At 48.8% G+C, this 15562-nt stretch overlaps 1 protein-coding gene across 1 annotated transcript in view; it reads left to right on the forward strand.

The window, feature by feature from the left end:
• Positions 1 to 15246, forward strand: part of LOC142481561 (uncharacterized) — a 30019-nt gene extending 14773 nt beyond the window's left edge. Inside the window, exons 4-14 of the mRNA XM_075582941.1 lie at positions 286 to 333; positions 681 to 799; positions 1760 to 1928; positions 2846 to 2985; positions 3380 to 3506; positions 4153 to 4188; positions 9436 to 9572; positions 10169 to 10295; positions 12235 to 12377; positions 12532 to 14959; positions 15134 to 15246. Of these exons, the coding sequence (XP_075439056.1) occupies positions 286 to 333; positions 681 to 799; positions 1760 to 1928; positions 2846 to 2985; positions 3380 to 3506; positions 4153 to 4188; positions 9436 to 9572; positions 10169 to 10295; positions 12235 to 12377; positions 12532 to 13408 (1923 nt within the window). The 3' untranslated portion in view covers positions 13409 to 14959; positions 15134 to 15246. The remainder of the gene's footprint in view (positions 1 to 285; positions 334 to 680; positions 800 to 1759; positions 1929 to 2845; positions 2986 to 3379; positions 3507 to 4152; positions 4189 to 9435; positions 9573 to 10168; positions 10296 to 12234; positions 12378 to 12531; positions 14960 to 15133) is intronic.
• Positions 15247 to 15562: the final 316 nt, after the last annotated feature.

Raw genomic sequence — 15562 nt, forward strand, 5'->3', positions numbered from 1 at the left:
TTATGAATTTGTCACTGCCGGATAAGGATCTGTCATTATTGACAGTTATCAATTGATCATTTTCAACACTTTTTGCTTATTGATCAGTCATTCACGATTTTGTTTTTTTTATATTGATCTGTATTGATCAGTAGTTAGCAATGATTGATCTGTCATCATTGAGCTATATTTGGCATTGGTCTGTCATTATCAGATGGTGATCAGTTATTGTTCTGTCATTATAAGTAGTTATCGGGTATTTATCGGTCATTGGTGAGTGACAGTGTTTTGGTTTGTTTTGCACAGGATCACACGGAGAAGGAGCACGGCAAGCTGAATCCCAGACCAGGGAAGGTAAAGAGATCTCTGGGGTCTTCACTGATGGTCACAATAGGCAGGAGACCCTATTACCACAGCCCCAATCCCACCCCCATCCATACACACACCAGGGCAGGCCAACTCCAGTCCTCAAGGGCCACCACCTGGTCAAGTTATCAGGATATCCCTGCTTCGGCACAGGTGGCTCAATCAGTTGACTGAGCCACTGACAGCCACCTGTGCTGAAGCACGGATATCTTGAAAACCTGACCTGGAGTTGGCCACCCCTGCTCTAGGGTGATGAGAGGGAGTGGGGATAGAGAGGAAGACCTGTGGGAGGACATCCCTGCCCCGTTGTGACCCTCCTTGTGCCCCCTCCACAGATCGTTGTGTTTTCGGAGGCTGGTTACAGCGGGCAGAGTCACGCGATCTGCAGCGATGTGAGCGACTGCACAGCCTGGGAGCTGCAGGAAGCCATCTCTGTCCGTGTTATCCGAGGGGGGTGAGTGTGAGGAGACTGGGGAGAGGGGATGTATACATATAGATTTATATATGTGTATGGGTGTGTGTGTAATATATACAGTATATATATATATATATATAGTGCAGAATAAATGAGTTCTTCAGTATTAGGTGATACCTTTTTTATTGGACTAACAATTTATGTCATAGGACAAGTTTCCGAGAGTTTTCCTCTCTTCCTCAGGACAGCAATACTGATATACAAAGGTTTCTATGGCTAAAACAGTGCAGAGAGAAAAAAAAAAAAAGAAAACATATGTACTGTAGATAAGGTAGGGTGTTAAAAGTGTTTAAAGCCAGGGGAGGGTGACAAGGAAAGGTGTGGAGGGGGAGGGATGCTGTGGGGGGAGAGAAAGTGTGGATGAGAATAGAGGCAAGCAGGATAATTACAAACAATTATGATAGGGTGTGAGAAAACCCATGTCCGCATTAAGTCCACTTGTTTTGGTGTCAGAGTCTTATCATTCTGAGCTCAAATGTTTTCCGTTCCTTGGTGCTTTTAAACATTCCATTGAGGATTTTGATTTTTAAATCATTTATGGAATGATCTGGTAGTGAGAAGTGATGTCCCACAGGTGAACAGTATCTTCCTTCTTCGTGATGGAGTATAGAGTGTCTGTGCATATTCATTCTGCCTTGTAGTTTTTGGCTGGTTTCCCCAATGTAGCATCCTTGGTCACATCTCTCTATCTCTCTCTCTATCTCTCTCTCTCTCTCTCTCTCTCTCTCTCTATCTCTCTCTCTCTCTATCTCTCTCTATCTCTCTCTCTCTCTCTCTCTCTCTCTCTCTATCTCTATCTCTATCTCTATCTCTATCTCTATCTCTATCTCTATCTCTATCTCTACACACACACGAGCCAACTGTATATATACATATTATATATATATAATGATGTGTGTGTGTGTGTATATATATATAATGATGTGTGTGTATATACAGCTGGCTCGTGTACGAGAAGCCTCGGTTTCAGGGCAGGCGTATGATGCTGTTGGAAGGTGACACTGAGCTGACACTTCCGTGGCTCGGGGGGAAGGAGCCAGAGAGAGACCCTGAGGAGCGGCCCAAGAAACCCAAGTTCCATATAGGATCCCTGCGACATGTGGTCAAGGTGAGTGTGGGGGGGAGAGAAAGGAATATGTAAGGGGGGAGAGAGGGATGTGTGAGGAGGGAGAGAGGGATGTGTGAGGAGGGAGAGAGGGATGTGTGAGGAGGGAGAGAGGGATGTGTGAGGAGGGAGAGAGGGATGTGTGAGGAGGGAGAGAGGGATGTGTAAGGGGGGAGAGAGGGATGTGTGAGGAGAGAGGGATGTGCGAGGGGGAGGGAGGGATGTGCGAGGGGGAGAGAGGGGACAAGGGGATGTATGAGGGGGGATGAGAGGGATGGGAGAAGGGGAGTTAGAGGGATGTAAGGGGGGAGATAGGAATGTGAGTGGGGGGGAATGAAAGTTGTGAGGGTGGCAGAGAGGATTTTGGGGAGAAAAGGTTTCAGGGGAGTATAGGGTGAGAGAGGGTGTGAGGGGAGTATAGGGTGAGAGAGGGTGTGAGGGGAGTATAGGGTGAGAGAGGGTGTGAGGGGAGTATAGGGTGAAAGAGGGTGTGAGGGGAGGACTAGGTGTGTTAGAGAGGGGAGGGAGTCGGGTGTGAAAGAGAGGAGTGGAGGAGAGGGGAGTTACTCGTGTTAGAGAGGGGTGCGGTGTAAAGCAGGAGAGGGGAGTGGAGGGGTGATCAGGGACAACCTATCTCTGACCTGGGAGCTTCCAGACCAGAAAAATATTTAGCCTCCTTTAAATACAGCATGCAGCCACCTCTGGGAGAGGGGGAGGAGAGAAGGGGGGAGTTGGGAGAGGGTGGGGGATGAGGGGGGAGAAAAGTGGGGGAGAAAAGTGGGGGAGGAGGGGGGAGAGTGGTGATGGTGTATTCCTGCTTTGCAAGCGCGTCCCAGGAGAAAGGAGCAGTGATATTTATTAGTAGTATTATTATGGGGTTCTCCCACGTACCGCTGTTTTACGCTCTCTCTCTCTTCCAGGGTTTCCAAGTCCCGAAGATCGGTCTGTTCCAGGGGATGAACGGCGAGGGCAAGAAGGTGACGTTTGTGGCGGGCGCCCCAGACGCTCGTATATATGGACAGCCAATCAAGACGAGCTCCGTCATCGTGTACTCTGGCCTGTGAGAGAGGGGAGGGAGAAGGGGAGGAGGAGGATGTTTAGGGTTATTACACTTAAGTGATACTGTACACATTTCCTGTCTGTTATTACACCCATGTGATATATACCCCGGGTCTGTTATTACACCCATGTGATATATACCCCGGGTCTGTTATTACACCCATGTGATATATACAACGGGTCTGTTATTACACCCATGTGATATATACACCATGTCTGTTATTACCCTTGTGTGATATATACACCAGCTGTTATTACCCTTGTGTGATATATATACACCAGCTGTTATTATCCTTGTGTGATATATATATACACCAGCTGTTATTACCCTCATGTGATTATACACCCTGTCTGTTATTACCATTGTGTGATATATACACCCTGTCTGTCCCCAGTTGGCTGTTATACAGTCAGCCTTTCTTTGAGGGGGATCCATATATCCTGGAGCCCGGAGGGTACCCCAACATGAAGTCCTGGGGTGGGCAGGACACCCACGTCGGCTCCCTGCAGTCTGTTGGAATTGTAAGTGTGCATTGCGCATGCGCGCTGAGCTAATGGAATCTTTCTCACACAGCCACTCTCTCCTCTCTCCCTCTGTATTTCTACCCCTTTTCTCACCCTCTCCTCCCCCTCCCCATAACTCCATCATCTCCCCCCTCTCTCCTTCACCTCCATCTCTTTTTCTTTCCCTCCTCCAACCCCCTTCGCCCCCTCTCCCTTCCTCCCCGTCTCATCCCCCTCTCCTTCCCCCTTCTCTCCCTCCTCTCCCTTCCTCCCCCGTCTCATCCACCCATCTCTCCCTCTCCTTTCCCCTGCCCCTCTTTTCCTTCCCTATCCCTCTCCTTCCCCGTCTCCTTCTCCCTACCCCTCTCTCTCGTACCCCCTCCTCCACTTTCTCTCCTCCCCTCTTCTCTATCAAACCCCCCCTCCTCTCTCATCTTCCCCCTTGAATCCCTCTCCTCCTCCTCTACCCCTTCTCCCTGTTCCACCTTTCCCCCCTCTCCCTTTTCCACCTTTCCCCCTATCCATCTTCTCTCCCCTATCCTTTCTCTCTTCCTCTCTCCCCCCCTTTGCCTCTCCCCACCCTTTGCCCCTCCCCCTCTGTCTGTCTGTCTGTCTCCCTACCCTTTCTCTCTCTTTCTGACCTTTACTTGTTTCTTATCCTCAGGGGGGCCCCACTGTGGAGAAACCCAATGAACCCAAAGTGAGTATGACCGCAGTAGGGGGTTGATGTGAGTGAGAGTGTGCACAGAGGGTGTCAAGTTTGAGCAGAAGACTCTGTGTGGGTCAGTCTGCGCAGAGGATGCTGTGTAGTGTGGTTCAGTGTCTGCATCGTGGATGAAGTGTGGAGTGTGCATAGAGGATGCAGTGTGGTGTGTGCATAGAGGATGTAGTGTGGTGTGTGCATAGAGGGTGTAGTGTGTGCACTGAGGATGCAGTGCAGTATGGTACAGTGGATGAAGTGTGCTACAGTGGATGCAGTGTCTGTGCAGAGGATGCAGTGCAGTGTGGTACAGTGGATGCACTATCTGTGCAAAGAATGGAGTGTGGTGTAGTGTGCACAGAGGATGCAGTGCAGTGTGGTACAGTGGATGCAGTGTCTTTGCAAAGGATGTAGTATGGTGTAGTGTGTGCCCCGAGTATGCAGTGTAGTGTGGTGCACAGAGGGTGTAGTGTGTGCCCCGAGTATGCAGTGTAGTGTGGTGCACAGAGGGTGTAGTGTGTGCACAGAGTATGTTCTGGCCCAAGCACACCGATAGATGCGTAGGTACAAGCAGGTTAACTCAATCCCATATATCAGGCAAGGGAACCTTCTTACCCCCCTTACCTTCAGGCTGCAGATCACGTGTTGCCAGGCAACCAATAGAGCTTCTAGAATTTCCTGAGGGAAGATTGGAACGTTAGTTTAGCTGACAGGACCGTTAGGACAGTTAGGACTGTTTGGGCAGTTAGTGAGTTGGAAGCTGGACACTGAAGGGGTAGGGTGTGAGTGTGCAGGTGCCTGTGGAATCTGCACTAGGCCAGAGACCCCAGCTAGGCACAACTCCACTCGGTTTGTGGCTGCTACAGGGACAGGCCCATAGATAGGGATACTGCCCCTGTAGCTTGTAGTGAGGGACACAGCCAGGACACAGCGGCATCCTGGCCCTTGGTGGTTTGGGACCAGACCATCCCACGGAAGAGACTATCCTTGAGGTGGACACCCCACGCGGGGACCACCCCACGTGGAGGCGGAAGTGCCGAAGTTGTGGATCATTGTTGGGTCCGTGTACCCCACCGCAGGATGCAGTGCGCCCGGATGTGGATGCACCCGGCAGGTACCCCACACAGTGGGTAGAGGTGACAAGGGAGCGGGACACCATGCACATGTAAAAGAGCAGAGATCACAAAAATAGTACAATACTGTAAAGCACAAAAATTATATTCCTATGAAATTCTGCAAAGATTATACTCACAAGCAGACAGTGAGTAAAGGCATTTCCCACATAAAGTGTACACGAACAGTAGTCCCACGTAGAGGTGCGTCTGAGGACCAGGATGGGATGGATAGGGTGCACTACAGCAGAGAACAAGAACACACCATAGCGCGAACTGTGCAACAATTTAATGAATTAAAAAACACTTCACAAGTGCCCACTTACAAAGTAAACGATAATAACAGGCAATAAGGAATCAGAGGTACAGGCATATGATGATCTCACCGCTCCTTCCTCTCCAGGAATCACGATTAGGTTTGGAATGGAGGCGCTCCGCCACAGGTGCTCCTAATTGCGAGAAGCCACAAACAGCTCGGCGTCTCTCCTCCACGTGTCTTGGTATCTGCTTTCGATTCGACGCGTTTCGCTAGAGAAATAGCTTCGTCAGGAATCTGGCACCCTATCCTACACTTGCTCTTAAATACAATCAATTCGCTCTTCATTGGTGGTGTATAATTGTCTCAGGTGACGTGGAATTGATGCGTTACAGCTGTGACCACAGTCACCCTGTACACATGATACAAAGCCTATCCAAGATGGCCGCCGTCGGGACAAAAACTTACAAACACCTTGTATAACTTTATCAGCCACATTGTCTTAGTGACACAGTGTTGGAAATGGACAACAGGTCACAAACCCTCTTAAATTGAGTAGTCCGCAAAGAAAAGACATTGCATACAGTTAAAATATATACCCAAAATATACCCAAAAACAATGTTAATACAATACTGTTAAAAATGAATTCTGAGAGTACATTTTGAAAAGAATATAAACATACTTAAAAAATACATACAAATTTGAACTATTGCTAATGTTTGAGATTTTTAATGGTTCACTCTAATAGTTAAATTACAAAATAAAAAATAAAGAATAATATCTTTATTACAATAAAATTAGAAATGAAAATAAATAAATAAAGACTGCTAAAATTCTAACTCATTCTAATTGCTATGCTTGAAATCCAACCAGGCAGCATGTATGAAATAAAAGAGAACAGAGTTAGCAAGCACATTGTATACTTTAGAAAAATATCTTAAAAAGGGCACAAAATGACATTTTAAAACAGTAAGAAAAATCTACAAAATCCACTATCATTTCGGGTGATGTATCATGGTCCAAAAGCGTAAAAAGTAATAAAAAAGCAGAGTAATTTTTGGGACAATATACAAATACCAACCAGTAGTCTATGTATTTGAAAAATTAAAATTTTTATAATACTGGTTGTTGGAAAAAATATTAGTAATTGCTTTTTGAATATATAAGATCTCCAGTCATATTCATTGAAAGCAACTACATACCTTAGTGAATCCGATATGTATCAAACGTACAGGTAAAAGAAAAAAGTATAAAAAACAGCAATGAAACATGGTACATTCACCCATCTTAACATCACTGGTTTCACATCTCATTACAAACTTCAGTAAAGAAAAATGTAATACAAATTAAAATGAAAAAAGATATAATCACACTAAGAAAGCACCCAGCTCAAAATCAGCATTGAGACCTAACGGGATCAGAGTTTTTAATTTATAAATCCAGTGTGTTTCTCTCTTTGTTAGTTCTGTCTCCCTGTTACCGCCCCTCCAGTGTTACGTGTTCAATCCCTTTATATTTCAAGCTATTGGGATCTGATTGGTGACACAGTTCATAATGTCGAGATACACTGTGTGTGGGAAGTTTTCTTCTGATGTTACCCAGGTGTTCTAAAATTCTCACTTTGAGAGGTCGTGTTGTCTTCCCTATGTATTGGAGGCCGCATGGGCACTCCAGTACATACATGACATATTCTGTAAGACATGTGATATGGATGTCAATGTCAAAAGTTTCTCCTGTGACATTTGACCGAAAGGACCTGTTAGTTGTATCTTTATTCTTACAGGCCTTACATGAAGGACAGCCAAAAAAGCCTTTGATCGGTCTCAACCAATTCTCATTAGGGATCTTCTTTTCCTCTATCAGGGCACTGGGAGCTAATTGATTCTTCAGATTTTTACTTTTCCTATACAGGCATACCCCGCATTAACGTACGCAATGGGACCGGGGCATGTATGTAAAGCGAAAATGTACTTAAAGTGAAGCACTACCTTTTCCCCACTTATTGATGCATGTACTGTACTGCAATCGTCATATACGTGCATAACTGATGTAAATAAGGCATTTGTAACAGGCTCTATAATCTCCCCGCTTGCGCACACCTTCGGTACAGGTAGGGAGCCGGTATTGCTGTTCAGGACGTGCTGACTGGCGCATGCGTGAGCTGCCGTTTGCCTATTGAGCGAGATGTACTTACTAGCGAGTGTACTTAAAGTGAGTGTACTTAAACTGGGGTATGCCTGTATATAACTTGAGGCATATCAGGTACGATTTCTATAAGCACTGGATCATTCTTCACTAGATGCCAGTGCTTTCTTATTATTTTCCTTATATTGACTGCTTCTCTGTTATAATTAGTAAGAAAGGCCCAATCTAAATTTGTCTTTTGGCTGGAATTATCCCCTTTCGCTCTAGGTTTTAAAAGGTCTTTTCTGTCCAATAGTCTGGTTTTACGAATGGCCTCATCTAGTTTCTCTTTTTTTTATATTCTCGTTCTGAAAACCTTTTTGTCAGAATTTCAGACTGTGACTCAAAATCCTCCTCATTTGTGCAATTCCGTTTAAGCCGCCGATATTGTCCAAATGGGACATTGTCAACCTAATGGGGATGATGGCAATTAGATCTTAGTGTGAAATTGTTAGTGTCCACAGGTTTAAAATACGTGCGACTCTTCAATATATTATCTTCCACAAAGATGGTTAAATCTAAAAAATCAATAGAATGTGTGCTATACTGATAGGTGAAATTCAGATTGGCATTGTTATTATTAATGTAGACCATAAAGTCCTTCAGTGCAGCATCGCTACCTTTCCATACAATAAAGGCATCATCGATGTAGCGCCGCCACAGGACCAAGCTCACGCCGAGCCCTGGGTAGGACCAGATGTAATCGTCCTCCCAGATGCCCATAAATAAATTGGCATAGCTCGGCGCGAACTTGGTACCCATGGCGGTGCCACATCTCTGGAGGAAATACTGACCATTAAAATTAAAATAGTTATGGTCAAGGATAAACTGTATCCCCTCCAATAGAAACTCTAACTGATCAGTCATCATGTCTGAATCTGATTCTAACACTTTCTTTATGGCTGCACATCCCTGCACATGCCCCATTGACGTGTACAGGGAAGTGACATCGCACGTCACTAACAGGCATCCATCAGTCCACCCTGAATCTGTCAGGATGTTAATAACGCCAGTGGTGTCCTTAAGATATGACCTTAATCCAACTACATATTTTTGTAAAACATGGTCAATGTACTCAGAGAAATTCTGGGTAACCGACCCAATCCCTGAGATTATAGGGCGGCCAAGAGGGTGAGTCAAGGATTTGTGCACTTTCGGCAAAAAATAAAAAATAGGCAGCCTGGGGTTACTAATAGACAAAAAGTCAAATTCTCTTTTGTTGTAGTGTGTGCACTGAGGATGTAGTGTGGTACAGTCTGTGCACAGAGGATACAGTGTGATACAGGTACAGTGTGTGCACAGAGGCTGTATAGTGTGGTACAGTGTGCACAGAGGATGCAGTGTGGTACGGTGTGTGCACAGAGGATGCAGTGTGGTACAGTGTGTGCACAGAGGATGCAGTGTGGTACAGTGTGCACAGAGGATGCAGTGTGGCACAGTGTGCACAGAGGATGCAGTGTGGCACAGTGTGCACAGAGGATGCAGTGTGGCACAGTGTGTGCACGTAGGATGCAGTGTGATACAGGTACAGTGTGTGCACAGAGGATGCAGTGTGATACAGTGTGTGCACAGAGGATGCAGTGTGGCACAGTGTGTGCACAGAGGGTGCAGTGCAGTGTGGTATAGTGTGTGCACAGAGAGTGCAGTATGTGCACAGAGGATGCAGTGCGATGTGTGCCCCTCTCTTCCTGCAGCTCATCATGTACCAGCTCCCCGGGTTCGAGGGTCACAGCTGGGAGGTGAACAGAGACCTTCATATCCTGCAGGGGGAGCTGAACTCACAGGGGAAGTGTCTGACTTCCGTGGGGTCGCTGCGGGTCCTGGGAGGATGGTGAGTATCGAGGGGAGGAGCTGTGATATAGGGTACGCAGTGCTAGTTACCCCTTCAGTGCCATGTGGGTCAATGCACTTTATATGTGTCAAAACTAATGCCTTCCTTTCTCTCCTCTATCTCCCTTTTCCTCTCTCTTGTCTTTCTCCCCCTCTTCACCATCTTACTCTCATCTCTATATCTCTCTCTTCCTCCTCCCCCTCACCTCTCCCCCCTCCTCTCTCTCCCCTCCCCCTCCTCTCTCCCCCTCCTCTCTCTCCCCGCCCCCTCCTCCTCTCTCTCCCCTCCCCCTCTCTCCCCCCTCCCCCTCTCTCTCCCCGCCCCCTCCTCCTCTCTCCCCCCTCCCCCTCCTCCTCTCTATCCCCCCCCTCTCACCCCTCCCCCTCCTCCTCTCTACCCTCCACCCTCCCCCTCCTCTCTCCCCTGCCCTCCTCTTCTCTCCCCTGCCCTCCTCTTCTCTCCCCTCCCCCTTTTCTTTCTCCCTCCCCCCCTCTTTTCTCCCGTCCCTCCCGCCTCTCTCCCCTCCCCCTCCTCTCTCTCCCCCTCCCTCACCTCTCTCCGACCTCTCCCCCCCCTCTCTCCCTCCATGGCTGCAGTTGGGTGGGGTATGAGAATGAAGGTTTCCGGGGTCACCAGTACCTGCTGGAGGAGGGGGAGTTCCGAGACTGGACCCAATGGGGGGGCTGCACTGAGGAGCTGGGATCCCTCCGCCTCATCCGCACGGTGAGGGGCACTTTTATCTTGTAGGCGGTCACGGGGTAATGTTTTATTTAACCCCTCTCTCAACCTAGATTTGACAGGTGGCTTCTCCAAAAATAGTGGACACTCTGGTGCCAGGTACGACGCGCTCGAGAGAAGCACACCTCTCTCCGCTCCATGCTGTTTCCTCCTCTCTTTGGCCCCTGGCTCTTGTCACCGCCTCCTGATTGGCTGAATTACCCAGCAGCGGCCAATCAGGGTAGAGGAAGCTGCCCAGCCCCCTAGCAATAGTCCTGTTCTCTCTCTCTGCTCAGGGAAATCCCGCAGCCCCCAAACCGGTCAGGTCACTATGTCCAGAGAGGTAATACCGCTATACACACATACATGTCCAGAGAGGTAATACCGGTATACACACATACATGTCCAGAGAGGTAATACCGCTATACACACATACATGTCCAGAGAGGTAATAGCGCTATACACACATACATGTCCAGAGAGGTAATACCGGTATACACACATACATGTCCAGGGAGGTAATACCGCTATACACACATACATGTCCAGAGAGGTAATACCGGTATACACACATACATGTCCAGAGAGGTAATACCGCTATACACACATACATGTCCAGAGAGGTAATACCGCTATACACACATACAGGTCCAGAGAGGTAATACCGCTATACACACATACATGTCCAGAGAGGTAATACCGCTATACACACATACATGTCCAGAGAGGTAATACCGCTATACACACATACATGTCCAGAGAGGTAATACCGCTATACACACATACATGTCCAGAGAGGTAATACCGGTATACACACATACATGTCCAGAGAGGTAATACCGCTATACACACATACATGTCCAGAGCGCTATACACACATACATGTCCAGAGAGGTAATACCGGACACATACATGCCCAGAGAGGTAATACCGGACACATACATGTCCAGTGAGGTAATACCACTATACACACATTCATGTCCAGAGCGCTATACACACATACATGTCCAGAGAGGTAATACCGGGCACATACATGCCCAGAGAGGTAATACCAGGCACATACATGTCCAGTGAGGTAATACCGGACACATACATGTCTAGTGAGGTAATACTCAGCACATACATGTCCAGTGAGGTAATACTCAGCACATACATGTGCAGTATTACCTATCATTTCTTACTGGACAGAGTGTCCAAATACAGGACAGTCCAGTTCAATACTGGACACCTGGCAACTCTAAGTCCCCAATACACACAGTAATACTTTGGTAACGTCTCTCGCGCGAAGGTGTCAACCCTCATTATATCATCCAGCGCATAAGAAAAGTGTTATAGGTAGGAGGGGGCAGCCATCACCCCTATTAGCACTGACCTCCTCTCCCTCCCCATGTATCCCCCTGTTGGCACTGACCTCCTCTCCCTCCCCATGTATCCCCCTATTAGCACTGACCTCCTCTCCCTCCCCATGTATCCCCCTGTTGGCGCTGACCTCCTCTCCCTCCCCATGTATCCCCCTGTTGGCACTGACCTCCTCTCCCTCCCCATGTATCCCCCTGTTGGCACTGACCTCCTCTCCCTCCCCATGTATCCCCCTATTAGCACTGACCTCCTCTCCCTCCCCATGTATCCATCTATTAGCACTGACCTCCTCTCCCTCCCCATGTATCCCCCTGTTGGCACTGACCTCCTCTCCCTCCCCATGTATCCCCCTATTAGCACTGACCTCCTCTCCCTCCCCATGTATCCCCCTATTAGCACTGACCTCCTCTCCCTCCCCATGTATCCCCCTGTTGGCACTGACCTCCTCTCCCTCCCCATGTATCCCCCTATTAGCACTGACCTCCTCTCCCTCCCCATGTATCCCCCTATTAGCACTGACCTCCTCTCCCTGCCCATGTATCCCCCTGTTGGCACTGACTCCCTTTCTTTCTCTCCCCCCTCCCAGGATTTCTCACAGCCGGAGCTAGTGCTGTATGAGAGGGACGGGCTTTCGGAGGGTCGGTGCGTGCGTCTGAGCGAGACCCTGAGTGATGTGGAAATGGCACAGTACGGGACGAGCACGCGCTCCATCCATGTCCTGAGTGGAGTGTGAGTGTCACCGGGAGGGGGCGAGAGGGGGGAACACGTTCTCACTCCATATAGCATTTATTATTTGTACTTTATTTGGGTGCATTTCCTTTCTGTATTTGTGGGCTGGGATTTGAACTCGGGTCATTATCAGGTGGCTGCTTTCCCTCCGCAGGTGGGTGGCCTATGAGAGCGCGGATTTCTCAGGTGAGCAGTACATCCTGGAGAAAGGAACATACCACAACTACCAGGACTGGGGGGCCAGCAACTGGAAGATCTCCTCTGTGCAGCCTGTACAACAGGTGAGCATTGTGTTACCTGCACTACAGGCGAGAGCCCTGTGTTACCTGCACTACAGGCGAGAGCCCTGTGTTACCTGCTCTGCAGGCGAGAGCCCTGTGCTACCTGTACAACAGGTGAGCATTGTGTTACCTGCACTACAGGCGAGAGCCCTGTGTTACCTGCACTACAGGCGAGAGCCCTGTGTTACCTGCTCTGCAGGCGAGAGCCGTGTGCTACCTGTACAACAGGTGAGCATTGTGTTACCTGCACTACAGGCGAGAGCCCTGTGTTACCTGCACTACAGGCGAGAGCCCTGTGTTACCTGCACTACAGGCGAGAGCCCTGTGTTACCTGCACTACAGGCGAGAGCCCTGTGTTACCTGTACTACAGGCGAGAGCCCTGTGTTACCTGTACTACAGGCGAGAGCCCTGTGTTACCTGCACTACAGGCGAGAGCCCTGTGTTACCTGCACTACAGGCGAGAGCCCTGTGTTACCTGCATTACAGGCGAGAGCCCTGTGTTACCTGCACTACAGGCGAGAGCCCTGTGTTACCTGCACTACAGGCGAGAGCCCTGTGTTACCTGTACAACATGTGAGCATTGTGTTACCTGCACTACAGGCGAGAGCCCTGTGCAGCCTGTACAACAGGTGAGAGCCCTGTGTTACCTGTACTACAGGCGAGAGCCCTGTGTAGCCTGTACAACAGGTGAGAGCGCTGTGTTACCTGTACTACAGACGAGAGCCCTGTGCAGCCTGTACAACAGGTGAGCATTGTGTTACCTGTACAACAGGTGAGCATTGTGTTACCTACACTACAGGCGAGAGCCCTGTGCAGCCTGTTCAACAGGTGATATACAAAAAACGCTAGATGGCGCTCTACTAACCCAAAAAAACAGTGATGTGAATTGATATATCAATAGTGATAATTAAACATTCAATATATATACAAAACAGTGACTTGTATGAATAAGTGTTGGCAAACAATGAATCTTACAATTAAATAAATAAATATAAAGAAATAATTAAAAATAAAGGCAAAACCACTTATCACTCGAACCTGTATACAAGACTGTTTCAAAAGTCTGGAAGATGCACTGCTATTTCGAAATCCAGGGGAGCGTTGCCGAATGCCCAAAAAAGAAGAAATGTGGATAGTGTAATACAGCACAAACGTGATAATATAAAATGAATAAAGCTTCCAATTTCCTACTCACAAGTGAAGTAGAAAAAAGAGCGTGTGTGCCAGTCTTGAACTATAAATCGTCCCAGTCTGGATGGCGGGGTATATGCGGTCAGGTGTTACCTGTACTACAGGCGAGAGCCCTGTGTTACCTGCACTACAGGCGAGAGCCCTGTGTTACCTGTACTACAGGCGAGAGCCCTGTGTTACCTGCACTACAGGCGAGAGCCCTGTGTTACCTGTACTACAGATGAGAGCCCAGTGTTACCTGTACAGGTGAGAGCCCTGTGTTACCTGTGCTACAGATGAGAGCCCAGTGTTACCTGTACAGGTGAGAGCCCTGTGTTACCTGCACTACAGACGAGAGCCCTGTGTTACCTGTACTACAGGCAAGAGCCCTGTGTTACCTGTACTACAGGCGAGAGCCCTGTGTTACCTGTACTACAGGCGAGAGCCCTGTGTTACCTGTACTACAGGTGAGAGCCCTGTGTTACCTGTACAGGTGAGAGCCCTGTGTTACCTGTACAGGTGAGAGCCCTGTGTTACCTGTACAGGTGAGAGCCCTGTGTTACCTGTACAGGCGAGAGCCCTGTGTTACCTGTACAGGCGAGAGCCCTGTGTTACCTGTACAGATGAGAGCCCTGTGTTACCTGTAATACAGGTGAGAGCTGCATGTTACCTGTACAGGTGAGTAGTGTGCGCCGTCTCTACTACAGGCAGTGGCGGATTCCCCGTTCGGCCCGGGCATAGGGTGGCAAAATTTGGGGGCAGCAAAAACGTTCGCCCCATATACATTTTCCGCGCTCTCGCGTCAACCGGGCCTGACGGGACGGCACTTAGCTGTAGCTGTCGCCTCCTTGCCGTCGCCCTCCCCCTCCTTTCAAATGGCAGTGTCAAATGACATCATGATGTCGCGTTACCATGGCAACGTTGGTGACGTCCGCGGCCGTCATTTGACGCTTCGATTCAGAATGAGGAGGGCAGCAGCAAGGAGGCGACAGGTGAGAGCCGTGTGTTACGTGTACTTCTGTATTACGGCGTTACCTTGCGTTACCTGTATATATATATTACTTGTGTGGGAATAACACAGTCTTTTTGGCTTTTCAGGTTGGGGGAAGAGTCTGCGTTTTGTTTCCAAGGTGAGATGCTGGGTCACTGTGTGTCTGAGTCTCTTCTTCACCCAATGGGTGACATCGTATGAGGGTGCTGTGGTAGCCGAGCGGGTCACATGTCTGTCCTGCTCCCGTGTGACATGTGGCTGCAGGGAGTGTCCTAGGTCCCTCTCTTCCTGACGTCTGGTTCTCACCCCTCAGATCCAGCTCTTCTCTGAGCCCAGCTTCCGAGGTTCTTGTCTGACCATTGGAGATGACCGTATGCTCCTCCCAGAAGCCTTCTCACCCCAATCCTGCCGGGTGGAGGGGGGCAGGTGAGGATCCCCCAGACCACTTCTGCATATGCACGGTGCTCTTCACAAACGCTGTTCTACATATGCACTGCGCTCTGTACACACCTTGCTCTGCAGCACACACATTGTTTTGCAGAACACGCATTGTTTTGCAGCACACGCCATGCTCTGCGGCACACACCTTGCACTGCGGCACACAACTTGCTCTGTGGTACATGCCTTGTTCTGCTGCACACACCATTCCCTGCGGCACACGCATTACTCTGCGGCACAGGCATTGCTCTGAGGCACATGCCATTCTTTGTGGCACACGCCATGCTCTGCGGCACACGTATTA

Source organism: Ascaphus truei, unplaced genomic scaffold, assembly GCF_040206685.1.
Source record: "Ascaphus truei isolate aAscTru1 unplaced genomic scaffold, aAscTru1.hap1 HAP1_SCAFFOLD_2796, whole genome shotgun sequence".
Taxonomy (NCBI): Eukaryota; Metazoa; Chordata; class Amphibia; order Anura; family Ascaphidae; genus Ascaphus; species Ascaphus truei.